Source organism: Colobus angolensis, unplaced genomic scaffold, assembly GCF_000951035.1.
Source record: "Colobus angolensis palliatus isolate OR3802 unplaced genomic scaffold, Cang.pa_1.0 Scaffold111, whole genome shotgun sequence".
NCBI classification, from domain to species: Eukaryota; Metazoa; Chordata; class Mammalia; order Primates; family Cercopithecidae; genus Colobus; species Colobus angolensis.
In genome coordinates, this window is record NW_012112142.1 from 2,518,733 (window position 1) to 2,534,706 (window position 15,974).

General features: G+C 33.4%; 1 protein-coding gene across 1 annotated transcript in view; it reads left to right on the top strand.

Annotated features, from left to right (window-relative positions):
• Nucleotides 1–15,974, top strand: part of LRBA (LPS-responsive vesicle trafficking, beach and anchor containing) — a 785,611-nt gene that overhangs the window by 540,970 nt on the left and 228,667 nt on the right. Inside the window, exons 41-42 of the mRNA XM_011956584.1 lie at nt 12,603–12,720; nt 15,072–15,174. Of these exons, the coding sequence (XP_011811974.1) occupies nt 12,603–12,720; nt 15,072–15,174 (221 nt within the window). The remainder of the gene's footprint in view (nt 1–12,602; nt 12,721–15,071; nt 15,175–15,974) is intronic.

The window sequence follows — 15,974 nt, forward strand, 5'->3', positions numbered from 1 at the left end:
TTTATAGATGTATAGGGTTATTTATAGATGTGTACTATTTTATTTTCAAATTTGGGGACTTTTCCAGGCAGCTTTTTTTTTTTTTTGGATTTTGTTATTAATTGAAAAATAATAATGGTATATATGGGGTACTGTGTGATGTTTTGAGAATATGTATATTTTGTGTAATGGTCAAATCTGGCTAATTAATATATTCATCACCTCACATAATTATTTCTTGTGGTGTTTAAAATCTCTTTTAGCAATTTTGAAATATACAATACATTACTATTAACTGTAGTCACCATGTTGTGCAAACAATCTATTGTTATTGATTTTTAGTTTAATTATATTATAGTCAGAGAATATACTTTATATGATTTGAGTCTTAAATTTATTGGAACTTGAATTTTAGCCCAAAATATGATTTTTGTAAACTTGCTCTGGTGTTGGAGTTCTATAAATGTCAGTTAGGTTCTATTGGTTGATGGTCTTGTTCAACTCATTTGTATCTTTATTGATTTTCAGTCTTCTTGTTTTATTACAAACGAATGTTGAAATGTTTATATTGTGGGTTTATGTGTTTCTTCTTTCAGTTCTCAGTTTTTGCTTCTTGTGTTTTGAAACTCTGTTACTCAGTTCATAAACAATTAGGATAGTTAAAGCCTCTTGATGAAATGATGTTATTTTGAAATGACCCTCTTTATCCCCAATAAAATAGTTTGCTCTAAAATCTACTTGGGGCTGGGTGTGGTGGCTCACACCTGTAATCCCAGCACTTTGGGAGGCCCAGTGGATGGATCATTTGAGGTCAGGAGTTCAAGACCAGCCTGACCAACATGGTGAAACCCCACCCTACTAAAAATACAAAAATTAGCCAGGTGTGGTGGTGGGCACCTGTAGTCCCAGTTACTCAGGAGGCTGAAGCAGGAGAATCCTTTGAACCTAGGAGGTTGTAGCGAGCAGAGATCATGCCACTGCACTCCAGCCTGGGTGACAGAGTGAGTCTCTGTCTCAAAAACAAAACAAAACAAAAATACTTGATTTGATTTGATGTCTTTTTCTAAACATTCTGTTGATGGTCGTTTCTAGGGGAGTTTTGTTTAATTAAGTTCTCTCCTCATATGGGTCATGTTGTCCTGCTTCTTTTGCAGGCCCAGTAATTATGAGTTGAATGCTAGCTGTGGTGAATTTTACCCAGTTGTGTGGTGGATATTTTTTCATTACTATAAATATTCTAATACAATGTTCTGGGATACAGTTAAGTTACTTAGAAATAGTTTGATCCATGTGGAGCTTGCTTTTAAGATTTTTAGGGAGAACTAGAGCAGCATTAAGTCTAGGGCTAACTTTTCCTCACTTTTGTGGCAAAACCCTTTTGAGTAGTCTATACAGTGCTCCATGAATCGTGAGATTTTTACATTCTGTGTGAGCTCTGAGTATTGTTCATTGTAATTTCTTACAATGATTCTTTCACTGGTCTCACATTGTTTTCTTTCATAGCTCAGTCAGTACTCAGCCGAAGACTGCAGATCTCTGGAACTCTGTTGCTTTGCATCTCTCTCTGAGCTGCTACTCTGCCCTGCAAGCTTTTGACACCTTTATCTCCCTGTACTTCAAGCTCTGTTTTCTCTACTGCAGGAGACCATTATGTTCTAACTGAGTTTTTCTTTCTTCGTCTGGGCCTGCAAAGTCTTTCCAGATGCTGTGCTTGGGCATTAGTAGGTGTCACAATTTTGTTTCCTGTTTCTCCGGAATCACTGTTTTTTATTGCTTGATATTTAATATCTTGAAAACAATTTTTCTGTGTATTATGTTCCTTTTGCATATTGTTTAGGTAGGGTAAATTCACGTTACTCCATCTTCTTCAGAAGTGGAAGTACTCTGACCCTTGAATTTGATTTTTAAAAATTTTTTTGTTGTAGTTTTCCATTTTACTCTTCTTTCCCTTTTTGTTTTTTGCTGTGTTTATGTTCATGTGTTCCCAGAATCTTAGATTGTAGATACCTTTTTTTTTTTTTGAGATAGGGTCTCGCTCTGTTGCCCAGGCTGTAGTACAGTGGCGCGATCTTGGCTCACTGCAACTTCTGCCTCCCAGGCTCAAGCAATTCTCCTGCCTCAGCCTCCCTAGTATCTGGGACCACAGGCACATACCACCACATCCAGCTAATTTTTCCATTTTTTAGCAGAGACAGGGTTTCGTTGTGTTGCCCGACCGATCTTGAACTCCTGAACTCAAGTGATTCTCCTACCTTGGCCTACCAAAGTGCTGGTATTACAGACGTGAGCCACCACATCTGGCCTGATTGTAAATACTTAGTGAAGCCGAGTTGGCCCTCCATCCATCAGTCAGTCTCTTCAGTATTTCTGGCATTGTGCTAGATACTGTGACTAGAAAGATGACTAAGACTAGTGATGTAGTGTCATGAGAATTCCAGTTAAGTATGAACTCCAATCTAGTGAGGATTGTGCAACAATATGGAGTTACGCAATGAAATGAGGTTAACCCCAAAAGTCTTATTTAAGTTTTATTCATAATGTTCTATTACATATATGCCCTTTAAGAAAATGGCTTTTTGGAAGATTATATCTGAAGGCAAATGTGAGCACAGCATTTAGTTCCATGCTCTATTATGGAAGTGAAGACAAATCTGTACCATTCATTTATAAATGACTTCAACTAAACAAGCTTAATATTTAGTAGGAGGCAGAAACTAATTTTTAAAAACTAGAAAAGTATTTCTCTATGATTAGGAAAAATGTGTCCTGGGGATTTTAGGCTCTTAGCATCAAGTTCTGTATAATTTTTCCTTTCCATTTGCTTTTTCTTTCCATTTTGCTTGCTGTGTTCAAAGAACAAAAGCAAATTTCTTCAAGATAAGCAAAAGTTTTCCCTTTAATTTGTTTAAATAGCTTAGGTAACAGAGAAACTTCCAGTGGCTAAATCATATTGTATCTGCTGCACAGAATAGTCTATCAGTAAACTGATACTTGAAGATGTAGTTCATATATCCGGTGGGGGCGGGGGGGGGGACTATTTATTTATTTACAGACAGAGTCTTGCTCTTGCTGCCCAGGCTGGAGTGCATTTTGGTCCGATCTCGGCTCACTGCAACCTCCACCTCCCAGGTTCGAGCAATTCTCCTGTCTCAACTTCCTGAGTAGCTGGGATTACAGGCGCCTGCCACCACACCCAGCTAATTTTTTGTATTTTTAGTAGAGACAGAGTTTCACCATGTTGGCCAGGCTGATCTTGAACTCCTGACCTCAGGAATATTCACCCACCTCAGCCTCCCAAAGTGCTGGGATTACAGACACGAGCCCCTGCGCCCAGCCCAAGGGTTTTTTTTTTTTTTTAACTTTACCTTTGGTCATTTTATTTTTAAAAAATTTTAAGCAATAGTTGTACATATTCATGGGGTTCATAAAGATGTTGTATATACATAATGTATAGTAATCAGATCAGGGTAATTAAGCATATTCATCATGTCAAACGTCCTTTCTTCATGTTGGGAACATTCAGTATCCTACTTCTAGCAGTTTGAAACTATATATTTTATTGTTCGTTGGAGTCATTCTACGGTGGTATAGAACACTAGAACTTAATTACTACTGTCTAACTGTAATTTTGTATTCCTTAACAAATCTTTCCCTGTTCCTTGCTTTCCACCTCGCTTTCCAACTCTAGTATCTCTGTTTTACTTTTTACTTCTATGAAAAGTGAAAAACTTTTTTAGGGAGGACTTTTGATACCCATCAAAGATGGAGGTCATGAAGGAAGAATTGGCATTGAGAAGAAAGACAGTTTCTGTTCATTGGTTGTTTTTAAGTGTTTATTATGAAATATTCCAATATATTTAAAATTAGTTTTTTATTAGTGGCGACTTAAATTTAACTCTGTAATAAGGAATAGAAAGCTCATGACTATAGAGAATCAGTATGTGGAACATTAGACAAAAATACTTAAAAGAAAAAAAAGAGTCTCTGTTGCCCAACGTGAAGTGCAGTGGTGCAGTCATAGCTCGCTGCAGCTTCAAACGATTCCTGGGCTCAAGCAGTCCTCCCACCTCAGCCTCCGGAGTAGCCAGAACTACAGGCACTTGCCACCTCACTCATCTTTTTTTATTTTTTGTAGAGATGGGATCTTGCTGTATTACCCAGGCTGCGATGGAATTCCTGGCCTCAAGTGATCCTCCTGCCTCAGCCTCCCAAAGTGCTAGGATTACAGGAATAATCCACTTTGCCTGGCCCTAACAGAAATACCTTATAGCTTAATTCAGTGATAATAGCATGTTATTGTCACAACTGTTTGAGAAGTAACTAGGAATATTTTCAATCTAAATGAAAAAATTATAAAGGACAAATTTATATTATGATTTTTTCTATACCATACATGTAGGGAAGAACTAAATATAAATATTTTGAAGAAAAACAATTTGAATATTATTGCCATAAAAGTGCAAAAATTATTTTGAGTATAGAAATTTAGCCAAAGTAGTGTTAAACCATTTGGGGATAAACTACTTAAATTAGATAAATGGCTTTCTTAGCCTTTTTCTAATTTTAAGATCATAAATGAGTGTATAAATTATATGCATATTTATGCTTGACCTTCCCTATAAAGTAGAAGAGTATTTGTTTAATGATTATCTTCTCAAGGCATTATTTGAATTGGACAAAACTCTTTACTTGATAAAGGTAACAAAGTTGTAACTTGTAAACTACACCAGATCATACATCTTTTAGTAGCATTTTTATTACTCTAAAATATTGAAATTGTATATTGAAATATTTCTTTTGTACAGATGCAAGGTAATTTCAATACCTCCTTTACTGAAATCAGATGAGACCCTTTTATACCTTGTTCACAATGATATTGACATAGTGGCTTTATTTTTGTTTGCATTTTAAAAGGTACCTTCAAACCTAGATCTATTTTAATTTAGATAAATATCTAATTTCATTTTGTTCTTTCTCTGCAAATTTACCACCCAGCTCTTCACCTTATGCGCTGCTATGAAAAAGATATAAAATATATTCATGTTCCTTGCTATGGTTCCTTAACATCCTTTTGTGGGTTCATTTTGGTTTCTTGCCTTCTTTCAAAAAAAAATATAGACTTAAGGTATTGCTTAAATTTTAAAAACTGTATTAAAAATGAACTGGAAGATAGATAAATACCTTCTTTGTTCTTCTCCTTCATTACTACATTTGGCTTTTGACTCATTAAGATTGATATTTAATGCTAGTTGAATACGAGATGGCTTTTAAGATGCATCATTTAGAATGCAAATTATTTTTAAGCTGAGGAATATTGAAAATAAAACAACCAAGTAAAGAATCTGAATTATTTACAGGCCAAGGGCTTAAAGGTGCGTCACTCCAGCACAAATATTAAATTATGAAATGGGAATTTCAGTTTGCCATAAATCTGTCTGCCACAGCAGCTTAAAATAAAATAGTTTTACCCATCTAAAGCAACATCAATTTGCCAGTCAGTGCTTCGTGTATCAAAGAGTGTTCTTTGAAAATATCAATATCATTGGTTAATATAAATGAAATTAATTTTTAAAGCTGGGCTAAAGGTTGACATCTGAAAAATTGCATTACTTTGCAGAAGAGAAATTTCTGTCTTCTAGTGAAATTTCAGGTCATAAGGGCAAGTAATTTTCACAATCTTCAATGGGAGCCAGTGAAATATGAACTTCATTGTCACCTAGCCCCAAAGCGATAAGATAAAATGAGCTGATACATCATTTGCTGTGGTTTTATCATCTCCCTCAGTAATTGGAAGAGAAAACATAAGAGTGTGTGTGTTTGTCGGCTCCCCTCTTGCCCCTCCCAGCTGCCCCATCGTCCACACCCAGGCTAAAGCCATTTTAGTCCAATCAATACAAAGGTCACATAGCATTTTATTTATATATTTTTAATTTTTCATACTGACTAAAACTGCCAAGTAGAACGTTAGAGTAATGAATATGTTTAATTGAATTTGTCACCCATGAAAACACTATGAATACTGTACTACATCATGGTACTTGAAACCAGAAGGGAAATATATTGTTTAGATGAAAAAAATTAAATAACAACACAATTAATTTAAGAGGTAATTTTATTTTTTATGTATGACTTTCATTTTTGTTGTTTTTTGAAGTTTGGGGACATTCTAAGTGTTCATGGATATACATTTAGTAAGAAAATTATCATCTTAAATTTTCCAACAGAGTCAACTATATGTCATTGTCAAATTCAAAAAAGACCTCTAAATTTTACCTAAAGAATGTATATTTGAAATTTCAAACTAAAAGTTATATGGTTGGTGATGAAGTAAATCCTTGAACCAACTAGGATTCAATATTATTAGAGTAAATTAAGTGCTATGCTTTGATATCTACCTTCAGAGAAAACTATAGCAAAATGTAAAAACTATGTTAATAATAGTGATGCAACTTTAAAATACTTGATTAAAATTACTTTAAGCTATTTGTTCAAATTACAATTATTGTAACATAAAACATATTTGCACATATATTTAGTGGTGAATTGATATGAAAGTATTTTTCATAATCTTTATTTTAAAGGTGGTTCAAATAATTAGCTTTTCCTTATTAAAGTATAAACCTGTGACTATATAATTATGTTCCATTAAAATGGGATATAGTGAATATTTTCTAGACTTTCTTAGCCATTGTGTTATTGCTTAATGTATGGTATGATTAGTTTATATTTTGTATATTTGGCTAAAAACATTTTTCTTGATGTTAAATATATCCATAGGATTTGGAGATGGTTCTGTTGTGAATTTTTAAATATTATTATTGATATATATTACCTGATTTTATTCTTAACGCCAAAATCTTCAGAAATCTGGAGTTATCTGAAAAAATAAAATTACTATAGAAATTGGGAAATATTTGGCATAGTAATATGCTATGCTAGTTTTAAACCTTAGGAATAGTAATTTTAAAAATACCTTTTATTGATGTTACATATGCAGGCTCTCATGTAAAAATTTTTTTTGAGGTAAAACATTTTGTCACTTTTTAATATTTACCCTTCAGAAGGAATTTAAAAACGTTTAAAATGTATTGAGGATAGTTTTTTTGTTTTTAAATAAAACCTCCCTTTCTATTCATTTAAACGATTGGCTTTATAGCACATGTACCCTAGAACATAAAGTATAATAATAATAATAATAAAAGGATTGGCTTTAACTCTTTTAAATCTAGTTTTTAAAAGTCCCTAGTATTCAATAAATAAGAGTATATAGTTGGGCAGTGAATCTTGATTTCTATTTTTGTTCTTTCATGAGGATAAGAAAACAAAAGAGAGGTTTATTTGAATAAACTTACAAGCTTTTACAAATGGACTAGTAAAGGGAAAGTAAAAAATGCCTTATTTTTACTAAGAATAAGTGCAACAAAGTGAAGAAAATTTCTTATGTGTTAATAGTATACTATTTCTAGGACAGAAGGAAAAAATATGTGCATTATTTGGGAAAAATAATATATCCTTTTCATAAGGCATAATTTTCAAATAAAACTTTTAAAGAAGATAGGTTTATTTTTTACAGTAAATAGATTATTTATGTGTGTATGTAATCTATATATTCAATACTAAATCCTTTCTCTCTAACACACTATCTCAACATTTAGTTAATAAACCATCTTTGAAACAAATTATTTAAAACAACTGAAAGTTTAATTTACTAATAATACTAACAATAATAAAACAAGGTGGTAAACATTCAAAGAGAGTAAAGATTTCAAGCAATTCAGGAGTTGAGGTCATAACTGCAGAGCAATGGTAATGATACGGTTTCTATGGCAACTGATTCACTGGAGGGCTAGACCTCTGTCTAAGGTGCTGTCAGTGTATGTAGAGTTTCAGTGAACAGAAAGTCCCAAAGAAGGGTCTGTTTCTACCTAATCCAGTTTTAATTGAGCTCTAGAGACTTTGAAGTGAAGCCTCAGACCAGGCCTATACTATTCCAGTAAGAAATGAACCCCTTGCTTAGTTAGGCCTCAGCTGCTTTTCAGTACTGACACCTTTTCATAATGAACACTGAAAGAAATATTATTATATAAATTTCAGCTAGTAATTCCTTAGTTAAGAGATTGCTAGTTTCTATTTTAAATCTCAATTTTTTTGGCCCTAATTGTGGAATTTTATTTAATTTTTTAAAGATTAGGCTAGTTTTTTTGTGTGTAAGATTTTAATTTTTGACACATTTGGCAGTTTTAAATAATTTTCTCTCATGCTGTTTTTTCTTCTCTGTTTTAAAACTTCATTAGACTTTGTCATATTTAACTGGAAAAGCATATCATTATACATTCAGTATGATACCATTTATATCAGGTTGGAAACATACAAAGTGATGTATGTTATTTATGGGTATGTATGTACTAACAGTATAAAAACTTACATATAGGAATAGTACATATACATGATAACCTTAAAAACAAGGATAGTGATTCTCACAGAGGAAAATGGGATCTGGAAGGGTTATGCATGTGAAATTTTAACACTGTCTGTAATGCATTTATCACTTGCTTATAGATGTATAGAATAATATGGCAAAGTGTTATGATCTTATAAGGTTGCTGAGTAGAAGGTGCATGGAGCTTATGTCATTTTCTTTACTACTGAGTATTTTTTTTTTTTTTTTTTTTGAGACAGAGTCTCGCTCTGTCGCCCAGGCTGGAGGGCAGTGGCGAGATCTAGGCTCACTGCAAGCTCCGCCTCCCGGGTTCAGGCCATTCGCCTGCCTCAGACTCCCAAGTAGCTGGGACTACAGGCGCCCGCAACCGTGCCTGGCTTGTTTTTTTTTTTTTTTTTGATAGAGACGGGGTTTTACCTTGTTAGACAGGATGGTCCCCATCTCCTGACCTCGTGAACCCCCTGCCTTGGCCCCCAAAGTGCTGGGATTACAGGTGTGAGCCACCGCACTTGGTCTACTACTGAGTATTTTTGACACTGGAATAAAACCGATTTTAAAGGACTATGACACTTGCTGTGTTTCAAGCAGATCTTTGAATAACCATACTGTTTAAGGGAATGGAATGTAAATGGTATATTTTGTTTAATCAGAAAACTGTTTCAGTACATTAAAAATCTTATAACAATGCTGTAGTATACTCATTTCTCCTAATAAATGGAGTAATCTAGAATATGATTAAATCTTTAGTTGTATGATCATGACTTTGCAACGAGTGGATTCACTATTATGAGCAACAGTTGTTATTATATAGTTCTATAGATACAAAGGGTAGAATTTTCAGACCAGTGTGTGATATTCCTAACTTATCAAAGAGTTTAAAAGATTTTTTTGGTTTTTTTTCCTTTGATTTTCCTCTTCCCTCTTTAACCCAAGTGAAGGAAAATTTTAAGCAGTTAGTTGGGTTCTAGTTTAACAGATATTTCACCCTTTCTTAAAAATGTGGCAATGTGGCATATACAATGGAAGCACTGTATTTTTGGATTAGAAAACCTGGGAATAGGCCAGATTCTGCCACTGACTTGACAAGGAATTTTGTTTCATATATTTAACATGTCTAGGCCTCGTTTTTCTTTTTTTTCTTTTTTTAGAGACAGGATCTCGTATTCTTGCCCAGGTTGGAGTGCAGGGGCGCAATCACTTACTGTGCCGTCAAATTCCTGGGTTTCAGTGATGTTCCCATCTCAGCTTCTTGAGTAGCTAGGGCTACAGGTGCGTGCTACCGCGCCCAGCTAATTATTTAATTTTTTGTAGAGATGGGGTCTTGCTATGTTGCCTGACCTCAAGCAGTCTTACCATCTTGGCCTCCCAAAGCTCAGCAATTCCCAGTGTAAGCCACTGGCCCTGGCTCTTGTTTTTCTTGTGGATACATTGGACTATAAATGTTGCAGAACATATATTAGATTCTCTAATATTTGGTAAATCCAGGGTAGCAAACTCAAGTACCAATGGAAACTAGGTGGATAATAGTAAATGAGTGAATGCTCACATTACATTAGTGAATAATAATAAGTGAAGTGAAAATGGTACCAAAATGGAGAGTGCATTGCCAGTTGTTACTGTGTGGCATATAGATCCAAGTTTGCCAGATACCCTAGTTTTTCTTGAGAAGACAGAAATCCGAATATTTTTGCAAGTATCTATTTTCTCAACCATTTTCAACCATGTGAAATTTTGTTAAAATATCATGCAGGTCAAATATAGAGTGAAGGTTGCCATACATTGATTCATGTAGTCAATCTGAAAATTGCCACTTTGTGCCAGATATTTTTCTAGGCATTGGAAGTAGGGTGTATTCAAAGTCTTTGCTCTAATAGAACTTAGATTCTAGTATTCTAGTGCTGAAGAGGCAATAGACTAGCAAGCAAATATTACAGTTTCAGTTAGTAGCCAGTTGTAGTGGCCCATGCCTATAATCCCAGCACTTTGGGAGGCTGAGGCAGGAGGATCACTTGAGCCCAGAAGTTCAAGGCCCCCTTGGGCAACACAGTGAGACCTCATCTCTACAAAAAAAAATGTTAAAAGTTAGCAAGATGTGGTGGCACATGCTTATGGTCTCAGCTACTCGAGAGGCTGAGATGGGAGAATCATGTGAGCCTAGGGGGTTGAGGCTGCAGTGAGCTGTGATCACACCACTGCACTCCAGCCTGGGTGACAGAATAAGACCCTGTCTCAAAAATTAAATTAATGTTTAAAATTTCAGGTAGTGATAAGTATTATGAAGAAAATCTGATAAGTTTGGGGTGGGATGAGTTGTTAATAGAGTTACTGGGGTTTAGATCCTGTGGCTTCCCTGCAGAGGTGACATAAGAGGAGAAGTCTAAATGTGAGACTGATTGAACCATGTGGAGATTTGGGAGAACATTCCAGGCAGAGAGGAAAACAAGGACAAAACAAGGCCCTGAGGAAGAATGAGTTGAGCTCATCAGACAGTCCCAGATATGAGGCTTTATGCAATTATAAAGAGCTTACGAGTTTATTATATATGTCATGGGAAGTCACTGGATGCTATTAAATATAGGAATGATGTGATCTGATTTATATTTTAAAATTTTGAGGTGAAGGATCCTCTGGTCATAGTAGACTTCAGAGGTAAAAATAAAAGAGAGAACAAATGGAGGCCTCTGAAGACTCTGGGGCCATAGACCAACTGGTGGTATGTCTGATCAAAGTGAGAGAAAGGGATACATGCAATCTCTGAGAGTAATATTAATATTTTGTCCTCTCTTTTCCTGTTCATTTACCTTTATTTTACGTAGGTTTTGATTATATTATTGAATTAATAGGATTTCTCTGTCATCCATTTCAAAACTGCATGCATGATTATCTTGTCCTTTGAACTTTTTGTTTTGTATTTTCAAGAAACACTCCCCCTTAGAGTTATATCCATTTTATTTCTAGATTCTGTGGTGTCAGAAATAGAATCATTTTTGTAGAAAGACTGAAATACATACTTACTGACTTAAATAAGGTTTGTTACTCTTTTTTTTCCAAAAAAAACTACATTCTGCATTGAAGAATGTAGATTTATTTGCCATTAGGATTTTGAAAATGAAAATGAGTAAAGAAAAAATAGTTTGAGAAGGATAAATTTTTACTGTTCTTTATTTTTTCCTCTTTGCTCATCCCATCTTTATTCCTACAATGCAGTATCATAATCAGATGTTTCATTTGTAATTTTTAATAGTGGTTACTTTTGAGAGATATATCTTAATTTTTTAACTTAATTTGCTTTCATAGAATATCAGGTTTTGATAGCAAAGGCATCTCATTTTCTTATGTATTATGTATAGTACAGGTGTAGAGAAATGCTGAGTCTGGTTTTCCCTTAACATTTTCACAATTAAGCTTTTGAAATGAACTTTTTGAAAAACAAAACTTGAATAACAAAGCAACAAAGTGGCTTAGGACTAAAGACAGGATTACTTTGAATTGGCAAAGCATTTTAAGCAACTCTGTCTGTCACTTGGGATAACAAGAATTGTAACAAGTTACTCTGACAACCACCTACCCCATAGGGAGATTATGCTAAGTTCATTTGCAGGTTTGTGTTTAGCTTTAACTGACAAAATGATACTTAACCTCTATATAGTCTTTACACTTTCTGAATGAGTGACTCTTGCCTTAACAGTGACCTTAAAAGTGTAATTTTGTAAAGTTATGAGCTTAATGTATTTGTATTATAATGTATGTAAAAGCATTATTGGGCAAATTATAATCATGTGAAACTGAATTGTGTATGTGATTTATAAGCATATATGGCCTCTTTTGAGGTCTTTTTGTTTCTAAGATTTTATCTGAAGTTTCACGTTTCATAATGTGGTTTAAAAATCAATCAGTAAATGATGCAATATGTATTTTCTCAGAAGCAGTAGATTATATCATTGTTTTTAAAAGCCCAAATATATACTTAAATGTTTTACAATTTTACGTTGCTTTTTTATTTAAACATCTTTTCCATAAATTAGTTTATTTTCTTCATCTCCAAATTATGTCAGTAACTATTAAATCCTTTTTCTTAAAAATTATTTTTCTTAATAGGGTCTTTTCTATTTTAATTGGGGAAAGAAACAACAACAAAAAACAAGTATTGTTACTTACCTGGGATTGTTTTTTTCCTCATTAGATCCTGGCATATACAGAAGGGCTGCATGGAAAATGGCTGTTCACAGAGATACGATCAATCTTTTCTCGTCGTTATCTTTTGCAAAATACAGCCCTGGAGATCTTTATGGCAAACAGAGGTAATATGTTACAGAAGTACATTGTTACAGAGCTAACTTCCATCTCTTTAAGATTTCATTTTTGAACATACCATATTGCTTCAATTTAGATAGTAATTTGTAGCCTACCCTCTGTTCTAGTGACCTCTTTTTTTGTACCAAATGCTTCTTCATGGTTTTTTCCCACCTTAATTGTTAATAGAATCATTTGTAATTTTTTTTTTTTTGCCTTATCACAAATTGATACAAGGCTTTATAAACATGAGGCATACATAACCATTTAATCGGTTTGAAGAGGAATTTTGATGTCCTGAGCATTGCTTTGATGCTTACATTCCTTCTGGAAGGTGGCCGCATTTGGGGGAGAGAAGAGGATGATTTAACGATTCTAACATCTATTTAATCTCTTGTCTGATATATTTCGTTTATAAAGGAACCATGAGAAAATGATACTGAACTGTTCTGTTTGCTCTGTATTTCATCATTCTTGAAAGTTGAACTAAAATTTAATTTGTGGTTTTACAATGGAACTTGGTGAAATCTATTAAGACAAGAAGGGGAGACAAGTTGAACTTGAAGGAAAAGCTTCATTTGGTATGGGTGGGGACTTACAGTGGAATATATGTGAAACCTACTGATTTATTGTACATATTCCTTGTATTGTATATACATGGTTTGATGGTTATTTTTAAAGGTACACATACCTGCATATATTCCACACACACATCTTGTTTTTCCTTTATGAAATTATTTGTCTTTAGGGAACACAAATTTCTTTGGGAAAATATTTTTCCCTTACCTTTTTGATCTTCTCCTGGCACATACCTCTTCTACTAATGTAAACATTATTCTAGGCAAATAATCAAGAGAATGTTTCATACTTTATTTCAGTCCGCATCCTTGCTGTCCCAAAGGGGCTTCAATCTTAGAATATTTATTACTTGCTCATCCTCATTCATTTTCTTTCTTTGAAATTTCTTATGCATGCTTGTTTTTATATGTGTGTTTTTCTGTTGCCTTTGCCTCATGGCCTTGACCATCTGCCATAACCTATGATGGTTTTCTCGTCTGTTTATTTTTTCCCCCTGAATTCAGTGTGATAGTGGATATGTAAAGGAGGCTTATTTAAAGTATACATACACACACACAGATAAGAATATGTAATTATATATATTAATATTTGAATAATATATGAATAATTATATAATATATAATATATATGAATAATATATATTAAATATATATTCTTCTCATATATAATATGTATTATATATTATATATATTCTTATGTGTGTGTATATATTCTTATGTGTATGTGTATATATATATATGACATTGCTAAATATGTTGTAGGTGGTTAGTGCATGATTGATTACTTATTTACCTGAATACCTACAACTTGTTGGCAATGCTAGTGTTTAAAAATTTTTGCAACATTGGTAATTTTTTTTTTTTTTTGGGGGGCTTTAAGTATTTTTTAAGGCTTGGTAGAGAAGAAGGACCATCTTCTAGATGAGCGCTTGTAGCTTACATATGATTCTGATATTGAAGTTAAAATTCCATGACTGACCAAATGAATATCTTCTAAACTCTCTCATGATTGTATGAGTTTACTTTCATGTTCTTTAAGATGGGTAAAAATTTATAGATTACTCTCATAGTTTAACATTTATATGCTAAATATATTTACATATTGACATATACTTCTTGGTATTCTCATGTATGTGAAATTATTGAAATAGGATGAGAAAACATTAAATTTGATTTTTAACCACAGAGGAAAAATTTTCCTTCAGGTCACACATTGTTTTGGATTATATGAACATTTGCTCATTTGAACATATGAAAGATAAATATATAGACATTTTAAAAAGACTTTTAAAAATGGAAATAAATGTAACTGATTATTTCATAGCTATATTGGTGGTTTTTTAGTGTTAGTTGTTTAACTGTATGAACTTAAATTTTTAACATTTGTTTCTAGAAATTCCTAGAAATACCTTTGACTTGCCAAAATTCATTTTTGTAAATTTAAAGTTGCAGCTTCATGTCACATTATCTCAGCTATCATTATCATTATTATTATCATATCTCATAATCTCAACTTCATGTCACATCAATGCAACATCAACTGTTATAACTGCTAATAGTATTTAGGAAAGAACTGTCTATGGTAAAAAGGAGTTTATAAGTGAAATGAATATTACCACTGGCATATTAATATTAAAACTTGATATATACCATATAAAAGGAATGTAGTAAGAATTATATTTAATAGATACCTGAATTAAAATATTTTATTGGACCAAGGAGTCAGTTTTCCAGAAGGGAAGTTATACTGTGTTCTGATTTTTAAAAATTATTTGTTGTAGTTGCTGTAATGTTCAACTTCCCAGACCCTGCAACAGTAAAGAAAGTGGTTAACTATCTACCTCGTGTTGGCGTTGGAACAAGTTTTGGATTGCCTCAAACCAGGTACTGTTTTATATGAGAAACTTAGGGAAAGTGATCTGTCTTAATAGTTGTATTAATTAACCAGTATTAATATTCTTATTAACATTGATCTGTGTTAGTGTTCTCACTTATTTCAAAATTTATAACTTTCTGTTTTATGTTTCATAGTAAATAATGATTATTAGTATTTTCTTTTGACTGAATTGCGTTATAATGTACTGTTTTAAGTTTTCTTTTGACTAAACTGCATTATCATATACTGTTTTCCCTAGTATATGGTATGATGTCTAGCAGAGTATATATTTAGCAAATAATCATTAAATAAAAGATTGCCTAACCCTACCCCAAGAAAAATGTATTTTGTAAGATTTACTATTTATCTCTTTTATGGAAAGTTTAAATACTAACCTTTCAGGAAAGATATTTATATGTATATATATAGATATAATTGCTATTCTTTTCAAAGATACATATATAATATATATCATAATGGTATATGTATGTATAAATATACACACACACGATATATGTCATAATGGTACACACACATGTATAAACAGAAATACCACATGATCCTGCAGTGCCACTACTGGGTGTATATCTAATTGAAATGAAAACAGTATGTCAAAGAGATATCTGCACTACTGTTTTCTTTTTTCTTTTTTTTTTTTTTGAGGCGGAGTCTCGCTCTGTCGCCCGCGCTGGAGTGCAGTGGCGGATCTCAGCTCACTGCAAGCTCCGCCTCCCAGGTTTACGCCATTCTCCTGCCTCAGCCTCCCGAGTAGCTGGGACTACAGGCGCCGGTCACCTCACCCGGCTAG